The sequence below is a fragment of the Rattus norvegicus genome, chromosome 11 (genome assembly GCF_036323735.1).
Source record: "Rattus norvegicus strain BN/NHsdMcwi chromosome 11, GRCr8, whole genome shotgun sequence".
Taxonomy (NCBI): domain Eukaryota; kingdom Metazoa; phylum Chordata; class Mammalia; order Rodentia; family Muridae; genus Rattus; species Rattus norvegicus.
The window spans coordinates 31,140,614-31,163,640 of record NC_086029.1 but is presented as its reverse complement, the minus strand read 5'-3'; the positions used below and the strand labels follow the sequence as shown (position 1 = coordinate 31,163,640).

The window sequence follows — 23,027 nt, the reverse complement described above, 5'->3', positions numbered from 1 at the left end:
AAAAGGATGGGGCTAAGTGAGGACAGTTGAGCTTAGAGGGCAGTTGCCCCTTCTGTCTCAAAGCCAGCAGGAAAGGATTGGAGAGCCCATTTAGCCTCTTGTTTGGAAAACCAAGTCTACCTAAGGCAAATGCATTATTGTCTAGCTGCAAAAGGCTGACAGAGAAGGAGGAAACCTCCCTGTTCTTCCGGATTTGCTGCCGTCTGTGCTCTTCACAAGCAATGTTTGGTTTCATCCTCAGGTAACGATGAGATGCACCTGGGCTTTGGTCCCTTAAGAATGAAGACAGCACCAATGGTCATTCTTCAGAAACAAGAACTCTTTATTTGGCTAAAAGTAACACAGGGACATTTGAAGACAAAATAGTTACAACTCTCTTGAGAAGAACAAACACTACATGTTGAGGAAACTCCATCAGACAGAAGGAAGCCACAGTTCACAATCACAAACAACACTCATCAAAGATAAGCAAACGTCAGTGACCTCTAGTCCATGGCCCATTAATGGATGTGATTTGTAGTTTTGTTTTTCTTCTTCTTGTTTTTTTAAATCTGTAATATCAGTGTGTTCTGCTTAGCATCACACTGCTGAAAACCATTGAATTTTGTATATTCTACAGGCTAAATTCAGTTAGGAAACCCTCAGCCAAACAGCAACTGACTGACTCCAAAGCCTTCCAGTAGTCATCCTGTTTGACTGACAGGGAGGAGCCGAATTGATTCCTGACACTCAGGGAGCTATTTGCAATTCTATAGGCAACATGTGAAGACCTGTGGTTTGTACTGCAGATGCCATTTTTTTCCAAGGTTAACTACATCGGTGTCTATACAAGTATTAGTAAAGATATTTTATTACAAAAATCTGTTTAATTTTAAATTAGGAATAATTGTAAGGCACATGTCTTGCACAATTGAAGTTAGACAGTTCTTGCCTCTAAGTAGTGTCTCAGCAGATATATAGCACAGTCAGTGAAATGGTTCCTTATTTCTGAAGAGACTTCCTAACCTTTATTGAACCAAAAGCAAAGAAACAGAAAGGACATGAACTATTCCACAAAAGAAATGTTTTCCCAATGGAAAGATTTCTTTGTCTCTGTGTGAATTCAGTTTTTAATGAAAACAGCAGGTGCGTAAAACTCAAATGCCCATAAATATAAATATCAGAACACTCTATTTTCATCAAACACTTTAGCAAAGGTAAAATGTTTCTGCACACTGTAAATTGGAATAACAACTTATATTACATGAAGTAGGTCAAAATTTATGAAGATTAAAAAAAAGCCAAAGTAACTACTCCCGACACAGGTAATTCCAGATATTTCCATGGAAATTATATCTGCGTGGTCCATTTTGTTTACATGAAGTTTGGGTGTATCCTTTAGCAGAGCAAGCAGGCCTCACTCAGTATATTTTGTAAGTGAAACTGTGAACATATAAAAATTATTTTGACATTTGCCTCAAGGGGGAGCTTACAGTTCATCTTGCAGATCCTTTGAGATTTCAAGCCATTCCAAACTAATGATGCCATTCCTTACACTGATCAAGGATTACAAAACTATTCTTATTTTCCAGAGCAATATCAGTTCATTATTATACCTCCATGCCACTTTCCTTCCTCGTGCTTTTTGAAATCCATAGTGTAGACTGGTTCGGACTAGTTTTTGTTCTTCCTTTACTGTAAAAAGAAAGAAAGAAAGAAAGAAATTCAGTTCTTGAATCATACCAAACTAGACATCTCTTGGTCCAAATGGAGATAGTTAGACAGATATTATGAGTTCTTCTTGCCTCCTGAGAATATTTTCCATTCCTACAAAAAAGTCTAGATTATTCCAGTGTGGAAAGATGGCGAACAGTTCTTATGAGTGTTGAAAGCAGACAAGCAACTATATTTGCATCTTTTGACTAACTATGGAATTCAAACACACATGTGTAAAAATGCCTGACTGAGTACTAAAACTTCTCACTTTTACTCAATAAACTTTGTTTTCTTTGGCCATGTTTCTGAATTTTGCTTTATGGGCCCTCTGATATAATGGCTGATGCAATTACTGTCGAATCATTCACAAACACACATTCCGGTCCTAAGGGTAAGTAACCTCCTATAGCTTTCTTTCACTAGTCTTCCTGAACTGGACTTAAGTCATTTGTGTCCTGAAAGGTTAATCCATTCTCTCTCTCTCTCTCTCTCTCTCTCTCTCTCTCTCTCTCTCTCTCTCTCCAATGTATGCTCAAAGCAGATGCATATTCAGTGACTTAGGAGGAGCTCTTGAGCTCTTCCTCCAAGAAATGTCTGATATGTAACTTCCATTCTGCAGAGCTAGAAATGCAGAACTTGACATGTAATCTTGGAGCTACTTACACACAGGCACTTTTACAGGAGCCAGAACAGTGACTATGGTGGGAAAGAACAATTTGAATCCTAGGCACAAGTTACCAGAAGGGCCTTTCTTTGCCTTAGTTTCCTGGAAATAATCTCTCACTTGGTCTATCCACAGTCCCCTGCATTTCGTACTTATGTCTGCCCCTAGGCTCCCACACTTCCGCCTATTATAGGTTTTGCCACCCTCACAGATATACTGTTCCTTGTACTGTTCCACCATCCTGCCAATTTGCAGAACTCCTTAAAGACAAAGAAGATCTATTTTTAAAGCCTTGAGCATTACAGTGCAAAAATACTAGCTTCATATCAATTCGAGTGTTGTGGTGATAAGTAAAATTACACATTCTATTCATATTCCTTCTAACAAGATACGTTTAATGAGACATAGTTTAATTCTACCAGGTATACCCAGCATGAACAGAAATAAGTCAGGCAAAGTTTATAAAGAAGAGAGTATTTAAAATGGAGGGGAAAATAATTAAGTTTTCCATGTGGCTTCAATTGTAATGAATATTTACTAAAAATGTTCTACTAGTTCAGGGAAAGAGAGCTATTTTGGAAATGGTATGGAATGAGAGAACCCGCCATGTGTACCAGGTTGGAATTTAAACTTTCTGCAAGGCACTCAGATGATAATGGAGTGGAGTCTTTGATGAAGTTTCTCCTTGCTTTCCTGGAAGAAAGGAAAAGGGGAGGCTCTAAGAACGATGGACAAAGGACTTAAGCTCATCCTGGCAACCGAAAGTGCCCAATTTCGGTTTATTTTCTCACACTGAAATTTTCAAAACAAGTGAAAACAACCACAGATCTTCGGAATGAAAACAATTGCTCTTGGGAAAAACAAAACAAACTTTAAAGGCCATGCTGTTGCTCAACATTTAGCGCATTTCACTTGACAAGTGAGAATGTTTGAATCATACATGTAGTGTTTCCTAACTGATCTGCTATTTAAATGGCCACTTTAACAATCTGTCGGGGTAAGAAGTGATTTGTAATCCCCCCCCCCATGCCACTGCTTTCCCAGTAAGAAGTCAATGTGATTCCATTCACAGTCTTAGGAATTAGGACAAGAAATGACATATTTTCTATTGTGTATAATATTCGTATACACATATACATATAATACATATATATACATAAACATATATATTACATATATTATATATTATATATATTACATATATATATATAAAACAGGAAAATAACCAGTGTTTAACATGTCTTTTAATGGAAATCAAGAAGGTCTCAATAATAATATCAATTTCCCAGATTTTGTTTTAACACTTCTTATCTTTAAATGATTTTCATATCTTCAAATGTCACTGTTTTGTATTATTTGACTTTGTTTCTTTTGTTCTTGTTTTGTTGATTCGATTTGATTTGATTTGGTTGGCAGAGTGCACTTGCTTGTTTGTTTGTTAGATATGTCCTTGGTATGTAGTCCAGGTTGTTTGTTAGATATGTCCTTGGTATGTAGTCCAGGTTGTTTGTTAGATATGTCCTTGGTATGTAGTCCAGGTTGTTTGTTAGATATGTCCTTGGTATGTAGTCCAGGTTGTACTCAAATTCATAGTCCTACCCTTTCTAACCTCCTGAGTTCTGTAGCTGAAGGCATGATCTACCAAGCATGCATAAATTAGATCACTTATAAATACAAATTAGTAATTTATAATTAACATTTTGGAGGGACTGCGCCTTCCAGGTTTTTTTTAGAATGTATTTAAGGAAAAGAAGATAATGAAACAGGAAGAGAAAGAAAACAATTTCATTTGCATGTCCTTCCATGATGCAAGTCTTCATTTGTTCAGTTATTTAACCACAAGCAAAGAGGCTATTTATTCTAGCAAATCTGTCCTTACTTAGATGCATCTTCTACTTTTTTCATGGATACATAATTTTGCAATTTAATTGACAAACTGTACCACACATGAAAAGTTTACTTTATTGACTCCCTGGAAATCTTACCATTAGTACATGTCATTTTATTTCAAAATTTCTGTCAGACAGTGTGTGTGTGTGTGTGTGTGTGTGTGTGTGTGTGTGTGTGTGTGCATGTGTGTGTGTGTGTGTATGTGTGTGTATTTGGAACAGAGTGCTTTATTGTTATGATTATTATTGAGAATGCTTACTCAGGCTGGCCTTACATTCATGATAATCCTGTCTCAATCTTTCAAGCTACCACACTCATCCTTGCTATCTTTATAACTACACTGAATTTCCCAATCTAAAGATGTCCTTTTGAAATAAAATAGAAGGCTATGATTTGAATCTTGAATCTATACTACATGTATACCTTTAAAACCGAGTTTTCCAGGTAACTCAATATTCTGATTGAAAGGTTTAATACTTTTGTTAATTTACCATCCCAGCGACTGGATGGTATAGTACACCTTACATGAGCCTACAAGCTTTTTGACTTCAGATCCACAATATAAGCTAGCAGTACAACACAAGGCAAATAAAGGTAATATACCATCTTCCTGACTGACAAACAGATACTGTCCATGGGACTTATGAAGTATAAAGGAGACACTGATGCCTCATAAAACCCAAGTATGCACTATAGTTTTATACGCTGGAATTGTACTGACAGCTAAGAAAACCAAAAGTGTTTAATGTAAGTTGAAGACATAGTAACATTTTTTAAAGATGTCTCAAAATATATTCAATGGGATTTTTCCCTTATTTATCTGGACAGCAATATGGTTTTTACCTTTTATGCAACATCTGGAAACAGCATGTTCCAAAAGCAACTAGTATCAGCAAAAGCAGCGGAATCGTTGGTATAATAACATAGATTAGATTGGGAATTATGCCTACAAAAGAAAAATAGTCTTAGTGTTCAGTGATAGCTCAGGAAGGATGCCAACACTAGGTTATCAACACATATCCCTAAGGATTAAGGTAAAATAGGACATTCACCAGAATAAGTAAATTTCAAATACAAAACATTATTAAAAATACACGGATGCTTTGAAAATACTACAAACAAAATTGCAATGCCCTGGTTGACATGCTCAATTAAATATGCATGCTTTTAAATTTTCTATAACATTTGTGATTCCAACATGAGCTCATTTTCATAATGCCTTACTAATCCTAGCTTCTCGTTTTATTAATTCTCTGAATCATTGGACAGGTAGAGACATTATATTAAGGAATTACAATTATTACAATCGTTGTTCACCTAGAAGATAATGAATTATCTTATCAGATAAGCTCTGTGTCATGGTAAGATAGAAGTGTCTGAGATTAAGTGACAATAAGTTCATACAGGACGTGATACAGTCATATCCCAGAGACGTAAGACTCTGGAGACAATGGCATGATTTAATTAAATTCTGAAAATAAGCACTCTTTTAACCCTACTCTATCACACTCCATAATGACGGGCATTCTTGGTACATTTTAAAGAAAATAACCAACACTCAAGACCTGCAGAGCATGAAATGACTTTATTAACCATATATATGTATGTATATATATATATGTATGTATATATACATGTATATACACACACACATATATATGTATGTATATATATGATATTGTAAGAGGAAAATATATGCAGTTTAATTATTTACTAATGATTTTAATTATGTTTATTATGATGAATGTTGTTAAAGGCACATATCTCCATACAGACAGCAAGATGAGGAACATGGCATTTGGCTTGCAAACCGAAAGTTAGTCAACATTCTCACAAATGTTTATGATTCTAAAAACAGCTGGCCATAGTCAATTCACTTCACTGCTCATCCTTTCTTCTGCTAAGGGGTGTATTTAAAGGGATCTAGTGATTGGTAATTCAGAGATGCAGTGCTGTTTAACCCAAGTTCATATGTGAATGTACTTTATTTTAATCAAGGTCACGTCTCACTCCCTACTCCAAGTGCTCAAAGATACATTTCTTTACTTATCCCTTACACATGTGTGTGTGTGTGTGTGTCTATGTGTAAGTCCTACATTCTAGTCTATCAAAATGTAGAGAATAGTGGTTATACAGTACTCAGCCTTCTTTCTGAGCCTTCATCAGGTCTGTGAAACATTTTAAGGATTTTTGAAATACTTTCTTAACAGTAAATTACTGTTAACATTTCCAATATTAATGACAAAAAATATAAAATTATATCTAGGAGTTGTTGAGTTTGAAACATTTGGGCCTTTGGATCTATATTAATGAAAGAAATAGATAACCATTTCTGTCCTATGGTTTAGGTCATAATTTAAAAAAAATCTAAGAAATATTAAGAGAAGTTTCTGGCTAATATAGAACTCAAATCAGGATTGGATTTGTTTTAACTTTGTCATCTGGGGTGGCAGTGGGATACAGAGCCCATTGTGTGGACCCCCTTCCAATAAGCCACACAATGATATCACAGGGAGAGCTTCAAACTGGTCTAGAGGTTTTTATTCAGAGAAGTCTATAGAAGCTACAATCAGGATTATTTATACCTCATCTCTACCTCAGTCAAGGCCTGTACGTTCAATAGCAAACCATTGTTCTAAGCCCCTGAACAAGGCAGTTTGAATTATATTCACTACATTATATTGGGAAATGCTTTGTAGATATAACTGTTAAAATTGTTCACTCAGATTTATACTAGATCGTTCCATTTGAAATAGAAACATTGAGAAATGTTTTTCTATTGAAATGTATAATTGAATAATTATGTCTAATGTAGCTTCAAAAGTTAAGTGTCTATGGGCCCATAATTAACATACCATATCCCTAAAACTCAAGAAAAATTTCACTGGGGTTGAGATGAAGGATTGATTCAAAGCACAGTTGTTTAAGTGAGAGTTAAAAGTCACACAAGACAATCACCTGCTTCAGTAACAACCACATTCTCATGGGTGTCTTCAGGTTGGTTTGTAAGATATGGCTTTTCGACGGGTTCTGTTGGATGAATCTCTGTAAATAATCAGCATAGGAATCATAAGTAATAATTACACATGGAAAATGAAAGTAAATAAAAATAAAATGTGTCAGCAGACAATAAAGAGGTTTGGTTTTGACTTCTGAATATTTTGCAGGCAAATATATATTCTGAGTTTAAATCTACAAAATATCAACTAACAGTAGTCAATATTTAATTATGTTTAAACAAAAGAACCAATTTGATGAATTCTCTTTATAACCCAAACATCATTAACAACCAAGAGTGGTACAGTCAGTAAGTTAGCCTGCTACAGTCAGTAATGAAGAAGGGTTACAGGAGTACACAGTAATTTCTGAACTACCCACAGCTCCCAGGGACTAGACCACCAACCAAAGAGTGTACATGGAGGAATCCATGACTCCAGAGACATGCGTAGCAGAGAATGCCCTTGTCTGATATCAGTGGGAGGAGAGGCCCGTGGTCCTGTGGAGGCTTGATGCCCTAGGGTAGCAGGATGCTGGAGCAGTGGGGCATGAGAGGGTGGGTGGGTGGGTAGGGGAGCACCCTCACAGAGGCAAAGAGGAGAGGGGAGAAGGCAGATGGGATGGGAAGGGAATATCATTTGAGATGTAAATGTCATGAAATATTAATAAAAGCGTAAGGAATAAGAAACAATTCAAAAGGCAACCAAGGTAAATTCTGTATGGAATAGCCTTTACTGTACAATAATAATTAGCAGAAGTTGCATAGTTGCATGTGGAATTGCTGATTCAAGCAGCGGCCCTCTGAAGAGCATGGCTGTGCTACCCAAGTAACGTGATTTGTAGGTGTGCACTCAAATAGAGCCCAGTCCCTTAAACAGTAGTAAATTGATGCTAATTAAGCTCTGCAAGTTGTTTCTTCCCTAGTTTTATATAATTAGATCTTTCAATTCCCAAATGCATGAGAAACTCTTGAGATTTCTTACTGTTAAGATGGCCAGATACAACCATCTCATATACTTTCCCCTAAAGAAAACAATTGTTACTTTAACAACTTAGCCAAAGTAAGTTGTATTCTTGAGGGAAAAATGTAGCCAGGAATGAATAAATTACAGGTCTTCTAACTAACCCACCTACCCAGCACTCACCTACTTTCATGAAGCACACTCAAGCTGAACAGCAAGCCTACTGTGATCTCAATGTCTCTCCTAACTTGCAACTAATGATAAAGCCTTCATCCCACACCCCCAAGTCTGAACCAAGGATAACTCTTATCTAGTGCCATGCCTCTATAAAACTGCCTGCACTCAGGTTAGGTCACATGGTGTATTGCCCTCTATACCCTCAACCCCTAAACCTCACATCTAGAAAAGTAAACAAGGAATCCCCTTTGTTTCTCTTGACCAATAGGAATCCTCTCCCATAAGGTCTTTATCTTGCTGCCCATGCTACCTTTATCCCTGAAGGTGAAGGGAATCAAAAGAGCTTCCCTTCAGAACTCCTATCATGCTATTGATGATGTGTGTCACTCTGAATGGAGTTCTTCTTTGAGAACTGAAATAAAACAGAAAGTCTTTGTGCAAGAGTCTTTTGCGGTATCTAATGCTTCTTCCTTAATGAAGCTCTTTCGGGTTGGGGAGTAAAGTATACTTTCATTCTACAAGCCTATAACATTCTTTTATTTATGACATGTCTAGTGGTTCACTATGAGTGTAAAGCCAGCCTGGGCTATATTTTGAGTGTCATGCCAGATTCGGTCATAAAGTAACAATAACAATAACAGGACAAAAAAGCTATAAATGTACTCATTGTTAAAGTAGTTAAATTCATTATTTTACTTTTGTTATTTTATGGACAAAAGTGTTACACAGAGCATTTTTGGTCATCATTGGAACATAATAATATTTTCAAGAATGCTAATATTGTCCTACAATCTTGATTCATTGGTGGTATATCCACCCATGTCAACTGATATTTTGGAGTAATTTATAAATACCTGTAATTAGTCAACAAACTATTTACATTTAAAATATTTTAAGAAACTCGAATGTGGCTGTTGCTTAAATAAAAAGCCAGTAACTTAATTCTACATATGCTATTTTTATCTCAAAGTAAAACTTATGAGGTAATTTGACTTTTCAAATTACATCTATTTTGGATGTGGTTGAGGGCACTGGTGCCATGGTGTGCATGTAGAGGCCAGTAAACAAGTTGAGAGACTAGGTTTTCTCCTTCTACTGTATAAATCTCTGGGACTGAACTCAGCTTTCGACCTTAGCAATAAACGACTGTCTCTGTTGAGTCATCTCAACAGCCCCTGAAGGCAAATTTAGCACAAATAATACATTTAGAAGTACTGACATAAAAAATATGGATGATATCAGTGAACCAAAAGAATATGTATGTGTTTCAGTTATCCCAGATCTGAATAACCAGGGTAATTTATAAAAATTTATAAGGCAATTTATGAGGTAATTTATAAGAACATTTTCAACATTATTAGCCATGCTATTGGAATAAAACTATGAAAGTAAATAACAAATTTCAAACTTATCAGGCATATAATATGTACATAAATACATACATATTACTTAACTCATTTTAACCCTTGACACTGTCAATTAATAAATAATAATTACTAAATAATGAATAATAAAATAATGAATAATAAAACCTTGACATTAGTAAATGTCAAGTGTTACAGCAAATTTAAAATATCACAGAATTTCAATTGTATTTCTCCAAGACACAATTAGAAAGAATATAAATAACAAACTTGGCTTGCAAAGGCTTCCAAGAGTGTAATGACAGATTTAGCCACCGAGGGCAAAGTATAAACTCACCAGGGATATAAAAACTTGGCTAATAAACTGGAAAGAAGGATAAGCATAAGACTAAGTCTAATCCAATAATCTCTTGTGCTTCATAGCTTTATGAAAAAGAAATTGTGTAATTTCAAGAGAATAATAGGAACATTGGCACTTGGTTATAATGCCTTTTATGGGCACATATTATGAGATCATGCTCACAATCCTTCAAAAAGTTAAAATGACCCCTCTCAATATTGCAGAGAAAAATAGAAAAATAAATATGCAAAGACTTTAGTTTCTAACTTGAGTGTCTAAGAGGATCAAATATATGTTTGCACATCTTTGATTAGTCCTCCTTTTAGGTCAAATTCTAACTCCATTGAACTGTCTTATTGAAGGAACTCCATTTCATTACTGCAGCAGGAAGCCACACTAATGTGCCATAGGTCAAGGGAATTTTCCCAGTCACTGCATGAGACAAAAGAAAACTGAAGAAAGTGTCATTTCTCTAAGGATACAAATCAGAGGAAGAATATAATGTGAACTTAATCCTTTTAACTATGGAACAAGACGTTACAGTCAAGTAAAGGACCACGTGGTAAGAATCATGCTATGATGTGACTTACTAATGAGCCTGAAGAAAGTTGCTTCACTCCCCTAAATTCAACAGGGATAAACCAAGGAACTGTTGCTCCTAAGTGTGTATGTCCATAGGCACGTTGGTAGCCTATGCCTACTTTCCAGAGTCTCATAAGTTTTTAAGATATTTTCATACAGACATTGGTCACTTACAAAATATGAGAACAAATTGTTTCTTTTATAAATTATTATTTTTCTCTTGGAAACACCTTTCCCAACAAATGGTTTCTACCCATTCCCTTTAATAAGCCCACTGGTAGGTTGACTCGAATGCAAATGATGTGTTTCAGGACATTAACAGGGCAAGCTGTGAGGTCATGCCTCTTTCATAGGAATAATAGAGAAAGATTGTTAACTGCAAAGACAAGTCTCATAGGAACAAACATGCACAAAAAAAATCTACCATAGCTATGGATGTCTTTTACCTGGTTCATACTTGCAGATGTAATTGTGCTTCATGTTGCACCTGTCATCATTCCACTGGTAAAGGTAGGGACCTCCTAGGCCAGGATTGGCAGTTGGTTGATGATACATGACTACACATTTTTCACTTCCACAAGAAGGTTCATCAGTGTACCAGTTCCTATAAATAGAGAGCCATGGGGACACTTAGCAACATCTATCAGAGCATTTCATTTGCCCTACTGGCTCCAGAAAGGTCCAAATTAACACCTCAGGATCCAGTCATAGCTTACCGAAACTGGGAACTGCTTCCGTCAGACCACTGGTAGAGATCTGGGCAGGCGCCAGATGTCTGGCCATCTCCACTTCTCAAAAGTCCTATCCAGAAGTCACCATCTGAAATACCTGTTCCAGGTTTTGTCAGATTCTGCAACATGCTCTCGATTAACTTCTGCTCAGCTTCATTCTCAAGACTGAGGAGGACACCTCCTTCACTTTCACAAGCGAGCCGTGCTTCCTGGAAGCTCACCCGGCTAGACAGTTCATGGAAGTAGGCCATTTTGTAACAGGGATGTTTCACATCAGCAAAGCAGACCTTTTGACCTAAAACAAACAAACAAAAATAAACTGACTGTGAGGTCTTTATTCATAAGTTTGAAGTTAACCGCAATAAAAGAACAATTCAAAATAGAAAACGTATCGAGAATTCTTTTCTCCAAAATATGTCCATGGTAACAATAGTGGCATGATGGTTATGGATGTAAATAACTACTCTCTGACTAGACATAATCCTGGCTCTCCAGGATTAAGCACAAGCTTGGTATTGCTAATTCAGTCAAGAATTAATGACTAGGGAAAACATGGGCCCCCAAGGTGAAGCTACTACTGTAATTTTTGATGCGTATACATATTATCAAATCTTCCCTCCATACTCACACGTCTCTACTCATAGACTGGTGCACCCCTCACACCATATCAGAAAAGTATTTTTGTGCAGTGGGGGCAGATTATCACAGAAACTCTATAAAGAAAGGGTGACTATAGAGTGTTCCGCCAGAAATAGGACATATATATCAGACCCTTCCACCCAAGGCCTTGCAAAAGGGTGCAGCAAGAATCTAAGAGCCAAAAGCTAGGAAGGACTGTGTCAAAACTGTTTTACAGACATGACAGGACCACTAGACTCAGGAACCCACATCAGTTATAATTGCCTGCACAAGACGTGCTTGGAATAAAGTCAGTCAGCATTGTATTGTGGAGTGGGGAAAGACTCATGAGGCCCTACCTTTAAGAAACTGTGGACTGATAGTTTCTTGGGAAGAGACAGTTTTCTTTAATGGTTTGAATGGATGGTCCCACACCAAGAAGTATATGGACAGCACATATTAGTGTTGACTAATTATTAATTTTAATAAGAAGGTATGACGTTGGCAAGGGTTGTGGTGGAAGATCAGAAAGAAGTTAAGGAATAGAGTTGGGCTGAATATGATAAAAAAATTATCCTGTGTGAAATTCTCAAAGAACTGACAAAAGTATTTTAAGAGTGCCTTCGCACTCAATAAGATCAAAAAGTTTACCTTTCTAATCTATTATTTTCAATTTATAAAAGTAATAAGGCTTGGGAGATGCTCTGTGGATAGAATGCTTGCTGTGCCAACATGAAGACCTGAGTTTTTATTCCCAGTACCCACAGAAAATGTTTGCATTCTCTCATACTGCCTATTAGATTTTGTAGTCTGTATGAAAAGTTGTCACATGTAGTTGGGGGACTATGCTTAAATACTGGTGGATAAATTAAGCATTTACAATATTTTACTCTTAATTGCAATATCACACGAACGTTGGAGCAATACCCCGGCCCCTGAAACTTCAATTTGTGATAAGGAACGACACACAAGGCCCGAGTAAGCAAAAATTGGCAGAAGGCCATTATCGTCACAACAGTATTTATGAGATAAGCATTCAGGATCTTGAGAAAAGATTAAACACATATAATAGTTACTTAGCAATGCAAACATGACATCTAACTGGGATGTGAATTCAGGAGCTGCACACAGAAAAGTGCAAACAAGTTAATAAACAAGCTAAACTAACTAACTTAAACGGGAAATTAAATATCTTTAAAAAAATAGCTATGGAAAATGAGCTTAAAGGTTTTAGTAGGGGGCTGGAGAGATGGCTCAGTGGTTAAGAGCACTGACTGTTCTTCCAGAGGTCCTGAGTTCAAATTCCAGCAACCACATGGTGGCTCACAACCATCTGTAATGAGATCTGATGCCCTCTTCTGGTATGTCTGAGGACAGTGACAGTGTACTCACATACAATAAATAAATGAATCTTCTTTAAAAAAAAAAAAAAGAAAGGTTTTAGTAGGGCAAATAAGTCTGAAATAAATACTCATTGGTAGGAGACACTGGAAATATCAATGGATATTTCTATTATAAATCATGTATAATTTTGAAATTTTATTGTTATTAATAGGCTTTGTGATGATTTCATTGTTTAAAACAATGATTCCTACAAGCCTATATTTTTATTATTGTATTTAAGAAGTAAGCTCTTACTGTATTTTCATCTTGTATATCGTTTACATATTTCTTTTTTTTTTCGTTTACATATTTCTAAGTTTCCAAAATAATCTTAGCTACATTCCCCTGAGTGTTCAAGTTCTAAATTTTTACCCCTAAGACATTTAGCCTTGTATTTCATTCAAGCATTTTTAAATACTGCCTTTTTTAAAAAAAGATTGCTTTGCAAGATCTCAAGGAAAAGAGAAACAGAATAGCAGGATGGGTTTGATGAGTAACATGGATGTTATATGTCACAAAACTACAGCATCTTAAGAGGCTCCCTTGATATGATTTATGTACAAAACTCACCACTCGTTATCCTTGATATATTAAAAGATAAGTTCATCCCTGGTTTATACATACAAAAGCATAAAATGCAATAGACATCTATTCATTTATAATATTAAGATGACACTTAAAGTGCATGAGGACTCTAAGTATGATGCAGAAATATCTCCTACTATTATATTACATTGTAAAGAAAATGACTAATGATGCCTAGATAAGGACACATGCTCTACTATGCTCATAGCAGCCTTATTTATAATAGCCAGAAGCTGGAAAGAACCCAGATGCCCTTCAACAGAGGAATGGATACAGAAAATGTGGTACATCTACACAATGGAGTACTACTCAGCTATCAAAAACAATGACTTTACGAAATTCGTAGGCAAATGGTCGGAACTAAAAAATATCATCCTGAGTGAGGTAACCCAATCACAGAAAAACACACATGATATACTCATTGATAAGTGGGCATTAGCCCAAAATCTCAGGATACCCAAGATACAACTGACAGACCACATGAAACTCAAGAAGGACAACCAAAGTGCGGATGCTTCACTCCTTCTCAGAAGGGGGAACAAAAATATTCATAGGAGGATATATAGAGACAAAGTTTGGAGCAGAGACTGAAGGAATGGCCATTCTGAGCCTGCCCCACCTGGGGATCCAGCCCATATACATACAGACACTAAACCCAGACGATATTGTGGATGCCACGAGGTTCATGCTGACAGGAGCCTGATATAGCTGTCTCCCGAGAGCCTCAGCCACAGCATGACAGATAATGGAGGCAAATGCTAGCAGCAAACTATTGAACTGAAAATGGGTCCCCATTAGTTGACTTAGAGAAAGAATTGAAGGAGCTGAAAGTGTTTGAAACCCCATAAGAACAACAATACCGACCAACCAGAGCTCCCTGGTACTAAACCAAAGAGTACACATGGACAGACTCATGGCTCCAGCTGCATATGTAGCAGAGGATGGCCTTGTTGGACATCAATGGGAGGAGAAGTCCTTGGTCCTGCCAAGGCTCGAGATCCCTCAGTGTAGGGGAGTGTCAGGGCTGGGGGGAGGGGAGAAGGGGTAGGTGGTTGGGTGGTCAGCACCCTCATAGAAGAAGGGGGAAAGGGGATGGGATAGGCGATTTATGGACAGGAAACTGGCAAAGGGGATGACATTGAAATATAAATTTTAAAAAATCCAATTTAAAAAAAAAAGAATAACGTTTTACTACTGAACAAAGAGTACATGCAGGAAGGACCTATGGCACCAACTGCATATGTAGCAGAGGATTTCCTTATCTGGCATCAGTGGGAAGGGAGGTCTTTGGTCCTGTGGAGACTCGATGATGCTCCAGCATAGGAGAATTCTAGGGTGGAGAGGTATGTGTTGGTGGTTGCGTGTGGGAGCTCCCTCATCGAAGCAGGGGAAGGAGGATGGGATAGGGGATTTGTGGTGGGAAAACCAGCAAGGAAGATAGCATTTGAAATGTATATAAATAAAATAACCAATTAATTAAACAAGAATTGGGTTTTTCAGAATCCACATCCAATCTTAGTTGGGTCCTTAGTTGGTTTCCAGGCTTGTCACTCTATGCAGGCAATCTTTCCCTATAGATGGAGTGGTTCATGTTCTCAAGAAATAAACAATAAAGATGATGCACAAAAGAGTGCTCCTGGAGGGGTCAAGACAGAAGCCTTTTATCAGCGGGAACAGACACGTTAACCCACAGGACCTTGGGTGAGTACCAGCTGAGTCTTCATGTTTGAACTAAAAAGCCCCAACCAGGTCAGGGAGAGCAAGGCAGTTTCTTGGAAATTATAGACGTACAGCACAATTATTATGTCTTATGTGGAATCAGTTAATGCTGACAGGCTGAATGCCTTTACATATAATTCTACTTTACGACTGAGTTCTACCTTACTGTGCACATTTGGTCCCAGTCATGGCAAAATGAGCAGGAACTGGATCTGTGGAGCTTCCTGGTGCATTCAGCCGATTCCATTTGGCCGCTATCACAGTGGAACTCGAACAGCTGGGGAACAAATGCTGCCCTAATTCCCAGAAAAGCTCTGCTAGGGAAGACCTTCTGACGCGACTTCCCCACTCCCGGAAAAGCCTGCCTTGCTAGAGAACAACGATGATGGCCTCCCTTCTCACCCTGGCTGATTACATGAAAACAGTCCCTGACATGTAGATTTAAATGTCATATCTAATAAACTCTTCCAGAAATATTGTATAGGGGAGGTAATTTATCTTTAAGTCATACCGTGGTTTATGTCACACTGAGGTTATATTCATACTATCTAATTCTACAGAAATCTCAATGAAGAACGTCTAGTTGAAAATCACTTCAATTTTTGCCATATCTACAAAGACTTTCCTCTCTGGATTCCAAAAACATTGATTCTGAATTCTAGAAACATTTAAGGATAATACTTAAATATTTTAATATTCTCATGTAAATTTGCATAGAATTATAGAAAGAAATATTTGCCCATATTATATTTGTACACACAGGAGCATGCTGAGCACAAACCTAGATATGTACTTTTATTTACAGATAATTCTTAGTAATAACTATTAAACATTCCTATTATTGTCACAACTAATTTTCTGTTTTTATTTCCATAAATAAGTATTTTGGTTCTTAGTACCTATGAAAAAATCACAAACTTGAAAATGATTTTAGCAATTATATGAAACCCAGGGTAAATTCATGAAGTTATAACAATGTGTTTCTTCTTCTTAAATAGAAACACTAACCTGGTTTTATTTCACTAAAAATATTTATTGTAGAATGCTCTGCAGCTGTGAGGTTGTCAAATGTTTTCCTTATCTATCTTACTATAACAAAACATAACCAACATTAGATAAGTATTACATATAGATCATGCTGTTCGATAAAAACATAGATAACATATTATAAATTTCTTTTCTTCAGTTATGATCCACTTGATTTTAAAAATTGATATTTTTAACACAAATTTTTAAAACAAAATATTTTTAAAAAGGAAAACATGATCATTCTCACCTAAGCCAGTCTCATTAAACTTTAGATGTTTAACTAGAATTCAAGAAACTGCTTTTTTTTATAATTCTTTCCTATCTCCCTCAAAACATACTAAAAGACATGGTGGTATTGCAACCCGATAGGGTCGCATGATCTCTGAGACTAAAGCCAATTATTTTGAACTAAATGAAATAAAATGCCATTTATTCTAAGTGTTCTGTATTCAGTTCACAAGAGTACACTGATTTCTTGAGAATTTTTGATTGATGTTAAGACAGATTTACAAAAATTAAATTATTTATGAGAAATAAATTTTGTGATTCACCTAACTGCAGAGTGCACTATGGCTGGAATCTATTCTCTTACACTAAGAAAATCAAATCCACCATCTTTGGGTACTTCAGGGATGGTGGTGGCAGCCTTCCATATTTATTCCCCCAAGACACAGTAGGCTTTCTGAGAAGAGAGCGGTCTTGTATTTTACATTCTGATATTTGAAATGGATATGAAGATTCTATGTGAGAGTATGACTTTAGAGTTCAAGAAGCCAATCAAAGAAGTAGTACTTTGAGTCCAGCAGAACTGCAGGTAGTTGGAATGAACAAAACATTCATGATCATTTTTTTCTTTAAATACTAACATAAGCTATGTGTTTCATAGAACCAATGATAATAACTGTTGGCTATTGTAATAGTTGTCTGAGATTGATCAATAATTCAAAATATGAGACATAACTTCCAATACAATTTGCAACTTTAGAGGAAGTAGAAAAATCAAATCTGTTGATACACAACAAAGAAGTCCTTCTGATAAACTATTCAACTAGACAAGTAGTCTTTGCCCCTCAAAAACTCAACTCCAAACACAGTGATTACCAACCGAAGCCCTCTCCACATTCACAAGACATCTGTGTATTAAAAAGCTTTCTATCTTCCCAGCCACTGTGTGATGTAGATTTTCTCATCACATCTCTATAATAAGGAAGGGGAACCTAGAGAGAGTTTAATAATTTGTCCACGTTCACACAGCTTATAATGGCAAACTTAGGTTTGAAGCCAAGCTAACTTTCTGTTACCCATTTTCCTTGGTGTCTATGCTTCTCCACATGTGTCTGAACCAATAGATGGTTAAGACACTTTAAGACACTGTATTAATAAAAGGATTATAGCATGCCACACATCTCTTCTGTGTTAGATACATTGATCTAATATAGCCATTGGTGAGTTATTGATTGCTGGTATGAGCACAGGATTATGTATTGGGAACTTGTTTCTGAGTGTGGATTTTTCATGCTGAATAATTAGATCAAAGTTAATTTGAGGACAACTCTCTCATATATATATATATATATATATATATATATATATATATATATATGAGCAGATGAGACATCATATATATATGATGTCATTTTTTATTTTATTTATTTTATCAATAAAACAATTAGGGCCTAAATTGACTGTTGTCTCAAATACAAAAATGGTCACTGTAGTCAGATTATTATGGTATATATTCAAACAGATTTCAAAAACTTTACCTTACAGTTATCTAAATGATTACACATGTATATGAATTGAAGATCTAACACAGAAGAGAGTTGTAAATAATGAAAATAACTAATGAAGCAACAGCTGAATATACCCTTTTAGAATCCTTTTTAAAAATTATAGATGCATTTCTAGCATTAATGTATAGATATTGCCACCATAAGATAATGATGAACGGCCAGTATGGAATAATATCTATGATAAATGGGTAGTTTATTAAATGCCTAATAATAAGATTAATTTGCTCCCTTCTTGCCCAAGGAATACTTAAAGTAATTGCATCTTTGCAACTTGCACTGTCATCATTTTCGACTTTGATGATGTCATGGAATCATTCTGTAAGCTTGAATGTGCTCTGCAGTTTCATTTATATATTTCTTACTATTAAAGTACTTTTTAAAGCTACTTACTGCTCATCACTTATGCAACATTCTACAGTCCTACAGTCTCTTTATGTGTGTGTGTGTGTGTGTGTGTGTGTGAGAGAGAGAGAGAGAGAGAGAGAGAGAGAGAGAGAGAGATATGCATATAATTGGCTCCACTACCTAGATCTCTCTATATCAAATAATGAGTTCTTTATTCTCTATGAAATCATGGAGGAGAATGACTTAAAGTCATAGACTGAGAAAAGTTAGTGGAGAGTGACTGATTAAATTGTATTTTAAACATTATGTCTGACTCTATGAAGAGCATGAATTGCTAAAGTCGGTAGCAGATCTAATGTTCTTGTTTCTAACAGTCTGCCTTCACTCAGGCTTTGTGTATTTCAGTTGTAGAAGAGTTAAAACTGCACATGTAAGAGAGCTCTCAAGAAATGTAAGAGACGCCTGAAATATGGTTAATGCCACATCACAGCATGGGGGCGTTGAAGACCAGTGCTCTGAACTCTAAAAGAGAAACAAAAAAATTGTTAAAATACTTCAAATGTTTTGAAAAAATGTCACTTGCTTCCAAACATAGTCCCAAACTGGAGACCTCAAATTTTCATCCCCCTGTTTCATATGATACCATAAGGAAAAATCTTAAAAAGCTGTCATAAGAAAAATATCATCATCAGCTAGTGACTTTCTGAACTGAGTATTTAAAGAGATGCAATAGATGTTTTCCACACATCTGTGTGGAGTAAGAAATCACCATACAATTCAAATCCTCAAATTAGTTTCCCATGAACCACAAATTCTGTAAATACACTGATAATTATCATCAGACTCCTCTGTGTGTGTGTGTGGGGGGGGCTGTCTGTTTACTGTCCTATTACATTAGATACTCTTAAGTCTTCTGTAGATCAGCTTATGGTGAAGCTGCTCAAAATGTATTTATCCCTAAAATATTTTATCCTTAAAATGGCATGTTTAAAGGACTATAATGTATCTTGTTGAATGTTTTAAAACATGAAAAACATATCCAGAGATTTAGTTTGTCAGTGCCTGTCTTTTGAGGTCATGGTGGGTAAGTGATTACATGATATTGCACAGAAATTATACGTTTTCGTCCTGAAGTTCAGTAAGTAGAAATTTGTTTCCATGTGTTCTAAGTCTGTTCCAAATGGTGAAAAGCAAAGAAGCTGTCTCAATTCTCTTCAGCCTGGATAACCAGTCTCTAGTGGCAGAAAATGGTTGCTACACCAGTCAGAGCAAATATCAACAGGCGGTCAGTGGACGTGTTAGGAAATATTGCTTCAAAAATAACAGATTTTAGGCTATTCTCTGCCCAGCTGATAGCAGCTAGAATTGATCTAATCCACTGATTCAGAAATCAGTTTATAGATGTCTAAATTTCAATGTGAAGAGAATCAAATTATCCCCAAGAGAAATATATCTAAATAATTGTTTTAATCTCAAGTCAACATCATCATTTATACTAAATCAAATAAATCATGCTCAGTTACTTAGAAAATTTCCAGATGTCACTTTCAAGATGCCTCTGAATTGCCCCCCAAAAAAGAGCATAGCCAAAGATTTCTAATGATTTGTGTAGAACTATAATGAAAATTAAACTTTTCTTCAACAAAGTACTTAAATTCTATGACCTCTATTTGGGATATCTCCCCATTCACAGAACCTTAAGGTATATAAATAAGAGTGCAGCAAAGGAACATTATTTAGGTTAGTTAAATGCTTCTCTTTGTTTTTAAAATGTCATACGTTCAAGGCATAGTCTTTTGCTATTTATTTATTTGCATAAAAACTCCCAAAGAAAGGTAGTGAAATACATAGTTTGTTCCACCAGATAGATCTCCTTGCAGTTTATTATCTTCTGCTAAGTTAGGAAAGAAAGGACTTAAACTCATAGGCTCTAAACATCCTGTATAAAGCTAGTGGAGACTGAGTGGTTACCTGCACGTTTAAGAATCTGACTGAGTGAAATACATGAATTGCTGAGGAGAAAGTCAGAAGCAAGCTTAATACCTTAGATCCTAAAGGTCTGTTCTCTGAACCAGTTAAGTTACTGTCATCTCATATCTACTTCTTTATTGGTGACACCTATTGTACAGATGAATAAGCTTGCAGAGGACCACATTGGCCTTGGATAGTAGAAGCAACATTCAAAAAACTCATTTCAACCATTTGATGAGCATAGCAAGAGCTTCCTCTATGGGTAACTGTTCAGCTCTTCCTGTGCAGTGCTGGTCACAGTTGCCTCAGACACGGAAGAGCCTTAAAAGGTTTTCCCACACTAAGAAAGAATGGATATGGTATGAATTGCTCAATGACTAGCCAATGGACACTGGCAGGGGTGGGGGGGGGGTGAGGAATCAGAGACAAAGCAAGGAAGTTTGGCAATTTTGACCTTTCACTGATTTGAGAGATTTAATTGGGCACCTGCTGTTTGCACAAATCCAAATTTATTACCACGATCACCTCAAACCAAACCTTTACCCAACTCCAATGGGTTTTTCCTGATTGTTCTAATTTAGAAAATACAAAAGCGAGGGTGACAGGGCCGTAGCTCTCCCCTGTTCTTTGTGAGTCCTCCTGAGAACAAAGGCTGCAAAGTCAGACATCTGGACTGGGCTGGTCTCAGAATCCATCCTTGTGAGCACCCTGGCTGGACTAGAGCCAGACTAACAGGAGGTGGCGTTCCTGCTGCAGCTCCTTAGTGTCCAACCTCTGTCTGCCTAGGTCTACCACACCCCTTTCACAGGTGCCCCAGCCCTGTCTCCCTGTGTTCCACTCACTGTCTTCCAAAGAAAGTAGAGACTTTTGCCCTGAGCTCAGCTGCCCCATACATATTTATCTTAAGCTTGCTCCGTACCTATAGAAGGCGCTCAAAAAACCAACCAACCAAACAAACAAACAAACAAAAACAAAAACAAAACAAAAAACAACAAAAGCACAACTTTTTTGTTTTGGGCGGAGGTGAAAGGAAAGAATATAGTGTTTTCCGCCTCTGGACGCCCCACTAAGTACAGTTTTCCCACTCTATCAGGAGTCCCCACCCTAGAGCAGAGTACCAAGCCCCCGAATGCCAAGTCCCTTGTTTTCTGCTGCACGGACAATGCCCCTGCCCTGACTCACCGCTGACCACCCTTCGGGCAAAGGCTCCCTGGGCGCAGAGCAGCGCAGCTCCCAGTAATAGAGAAGCAAAGCGGATCATCGTGGCGAGACTTCTGCAGCAGGTGTCCAGTGGAGGAAAGGCGAGATCCTCCCGCAGCGCGGCCACCGCCGGTGGCTCTAACCAGCAGCTTCCTTGCTTTCCTGCTGGGTCCTACTCCCGCCTTCCCAGAACAGGAGATAGGATCCCCGTAAGCATCGCCTTCAGTAAGGACCTGCTGCCAGGCTGCCCCGTGCAGCACTGGGTGGGAGTGCAGGACACAGTGGGCGTGTGTCTGGGAGCAGGGGACAGTGTTAAAAGTTGCTGTGTCTGTATCTGTTGGAAAGGTTAAACAGGAGCTCTAGCGCAAACCTAAGCAGCCGCTTTCCCTTCTTTCCCAGGTCTCTGCTCTAAGGGACAGAGCTGGCGTGCCCTGGTCCGGACTCCAACAGCAGCAAAAGCAGAAGCAGCAGCAGCAGCAGCAGCAGCAGCAAGACCGCTCTGCGCTGGCTGCACACTCTTATATATGCCCAGAGCCTAGGGTTACAACCCCTAGCTAGTAATCATTTTAACTACTTCGTCCCTCCTGCCAAGCGGAGCATCTGGCCCCTCCCCTAAAACTGGAGCCACTTTGAAAAGAGTCCAGTCAGCAGTCCCTCCTCCACCACTCCCGGTCCCCACCCCCTTCCCATTTGCCAACAGACTTCAATACTCATTTGTGTAAAATGTGACAGCTTTGCTATTAAACTCAGGCAAAAGTTGGCTCCATTTGGTTTTCTCAGAGATAAATGTCCACGGGGATGCCAAGTTTCAGGGCCTTTCTCTTTTTCTGCTAAATTGCTTGATCATATGTATGGTGAGAGGCAGGGCACTAGCCACTATTTAAGATGGATTGGCAGAGTGGAAGCCAGAACCTGCTTAGTGAATTATATAATGTGGCAGCTTTTTTCCCCACCTAGGCTCTGCAAATAGATTATTTCCAAG

The 23,027-nt window shown here is 37.4% G+C and overlaps 1 protein-coding gene across 2 annotated transcripts; it reads right to left on the bottom strand.

The window, feature by feature from the left end:
* Positions 1-298: 298 nt before the first annotated feature.
* Chodl (chondrolectin) lies at positions 299-22,611 on the bottom strand. Of its 2 annotated transcripts, XM_006248004.5 has the most exons (7): positions 22,028-22,611; positions 11,388-11,697; positions 11,118-11,275; positions 7,208-7,294; positions 5,093-5,195; positions 2,974-3,052; positions 299-1,674 (listed from the first exon to the last, which is right to left on the bottom strand). In XM_006248004.5, the coding sequence occupies exons 1-7, from the start codon at positions 22,104-22,106 to the stop codon at positions 1,672-1,674; spliced, it is 819 nt and encodes a 272-aa protein (XP_006248066.1). In that variant the 5' UTR covers positions 22,107-22,611; the 3' UTR covers positions 299-1,671. The 2 variants fall into 2 exon arrangements, with proteins under 2 accessions (XP_006248066.1, NP_001401990.1); NM_001415061.1 differs by lacking the exon at positions 2,974-3,052 and having other exon boundaries at positions 22,028-22,526.
* Between the last annotated feature and the right edge of the window lie 416 nt (positions 22,612-23,027).

Bases quoted from the DNA above. Each gene is read 5' to 3' on its own strand.
- Chodl (NM_001415061.1), bottom strand. From the start codon at position 22,106: ATGATCCGCTTTGCTTCTCTATTACTGGGAGCTGCGCTGCTCTGCGCC. The intron at 5,196-7,207 runs GTGATTGTCTTG...TTTCTTTTGTAG, and splicing joins TGTGGTTGTTACTGAAGCAG to GCATAATTCCCAATCTAATC. The intron at 1,675-5,092 runs GTAAAAACCATA...TTCTTTTTACAG, and splicing joins TTCCAGATGTTGCATAAAAG to TAAAGGAAGAACAAAAACTA.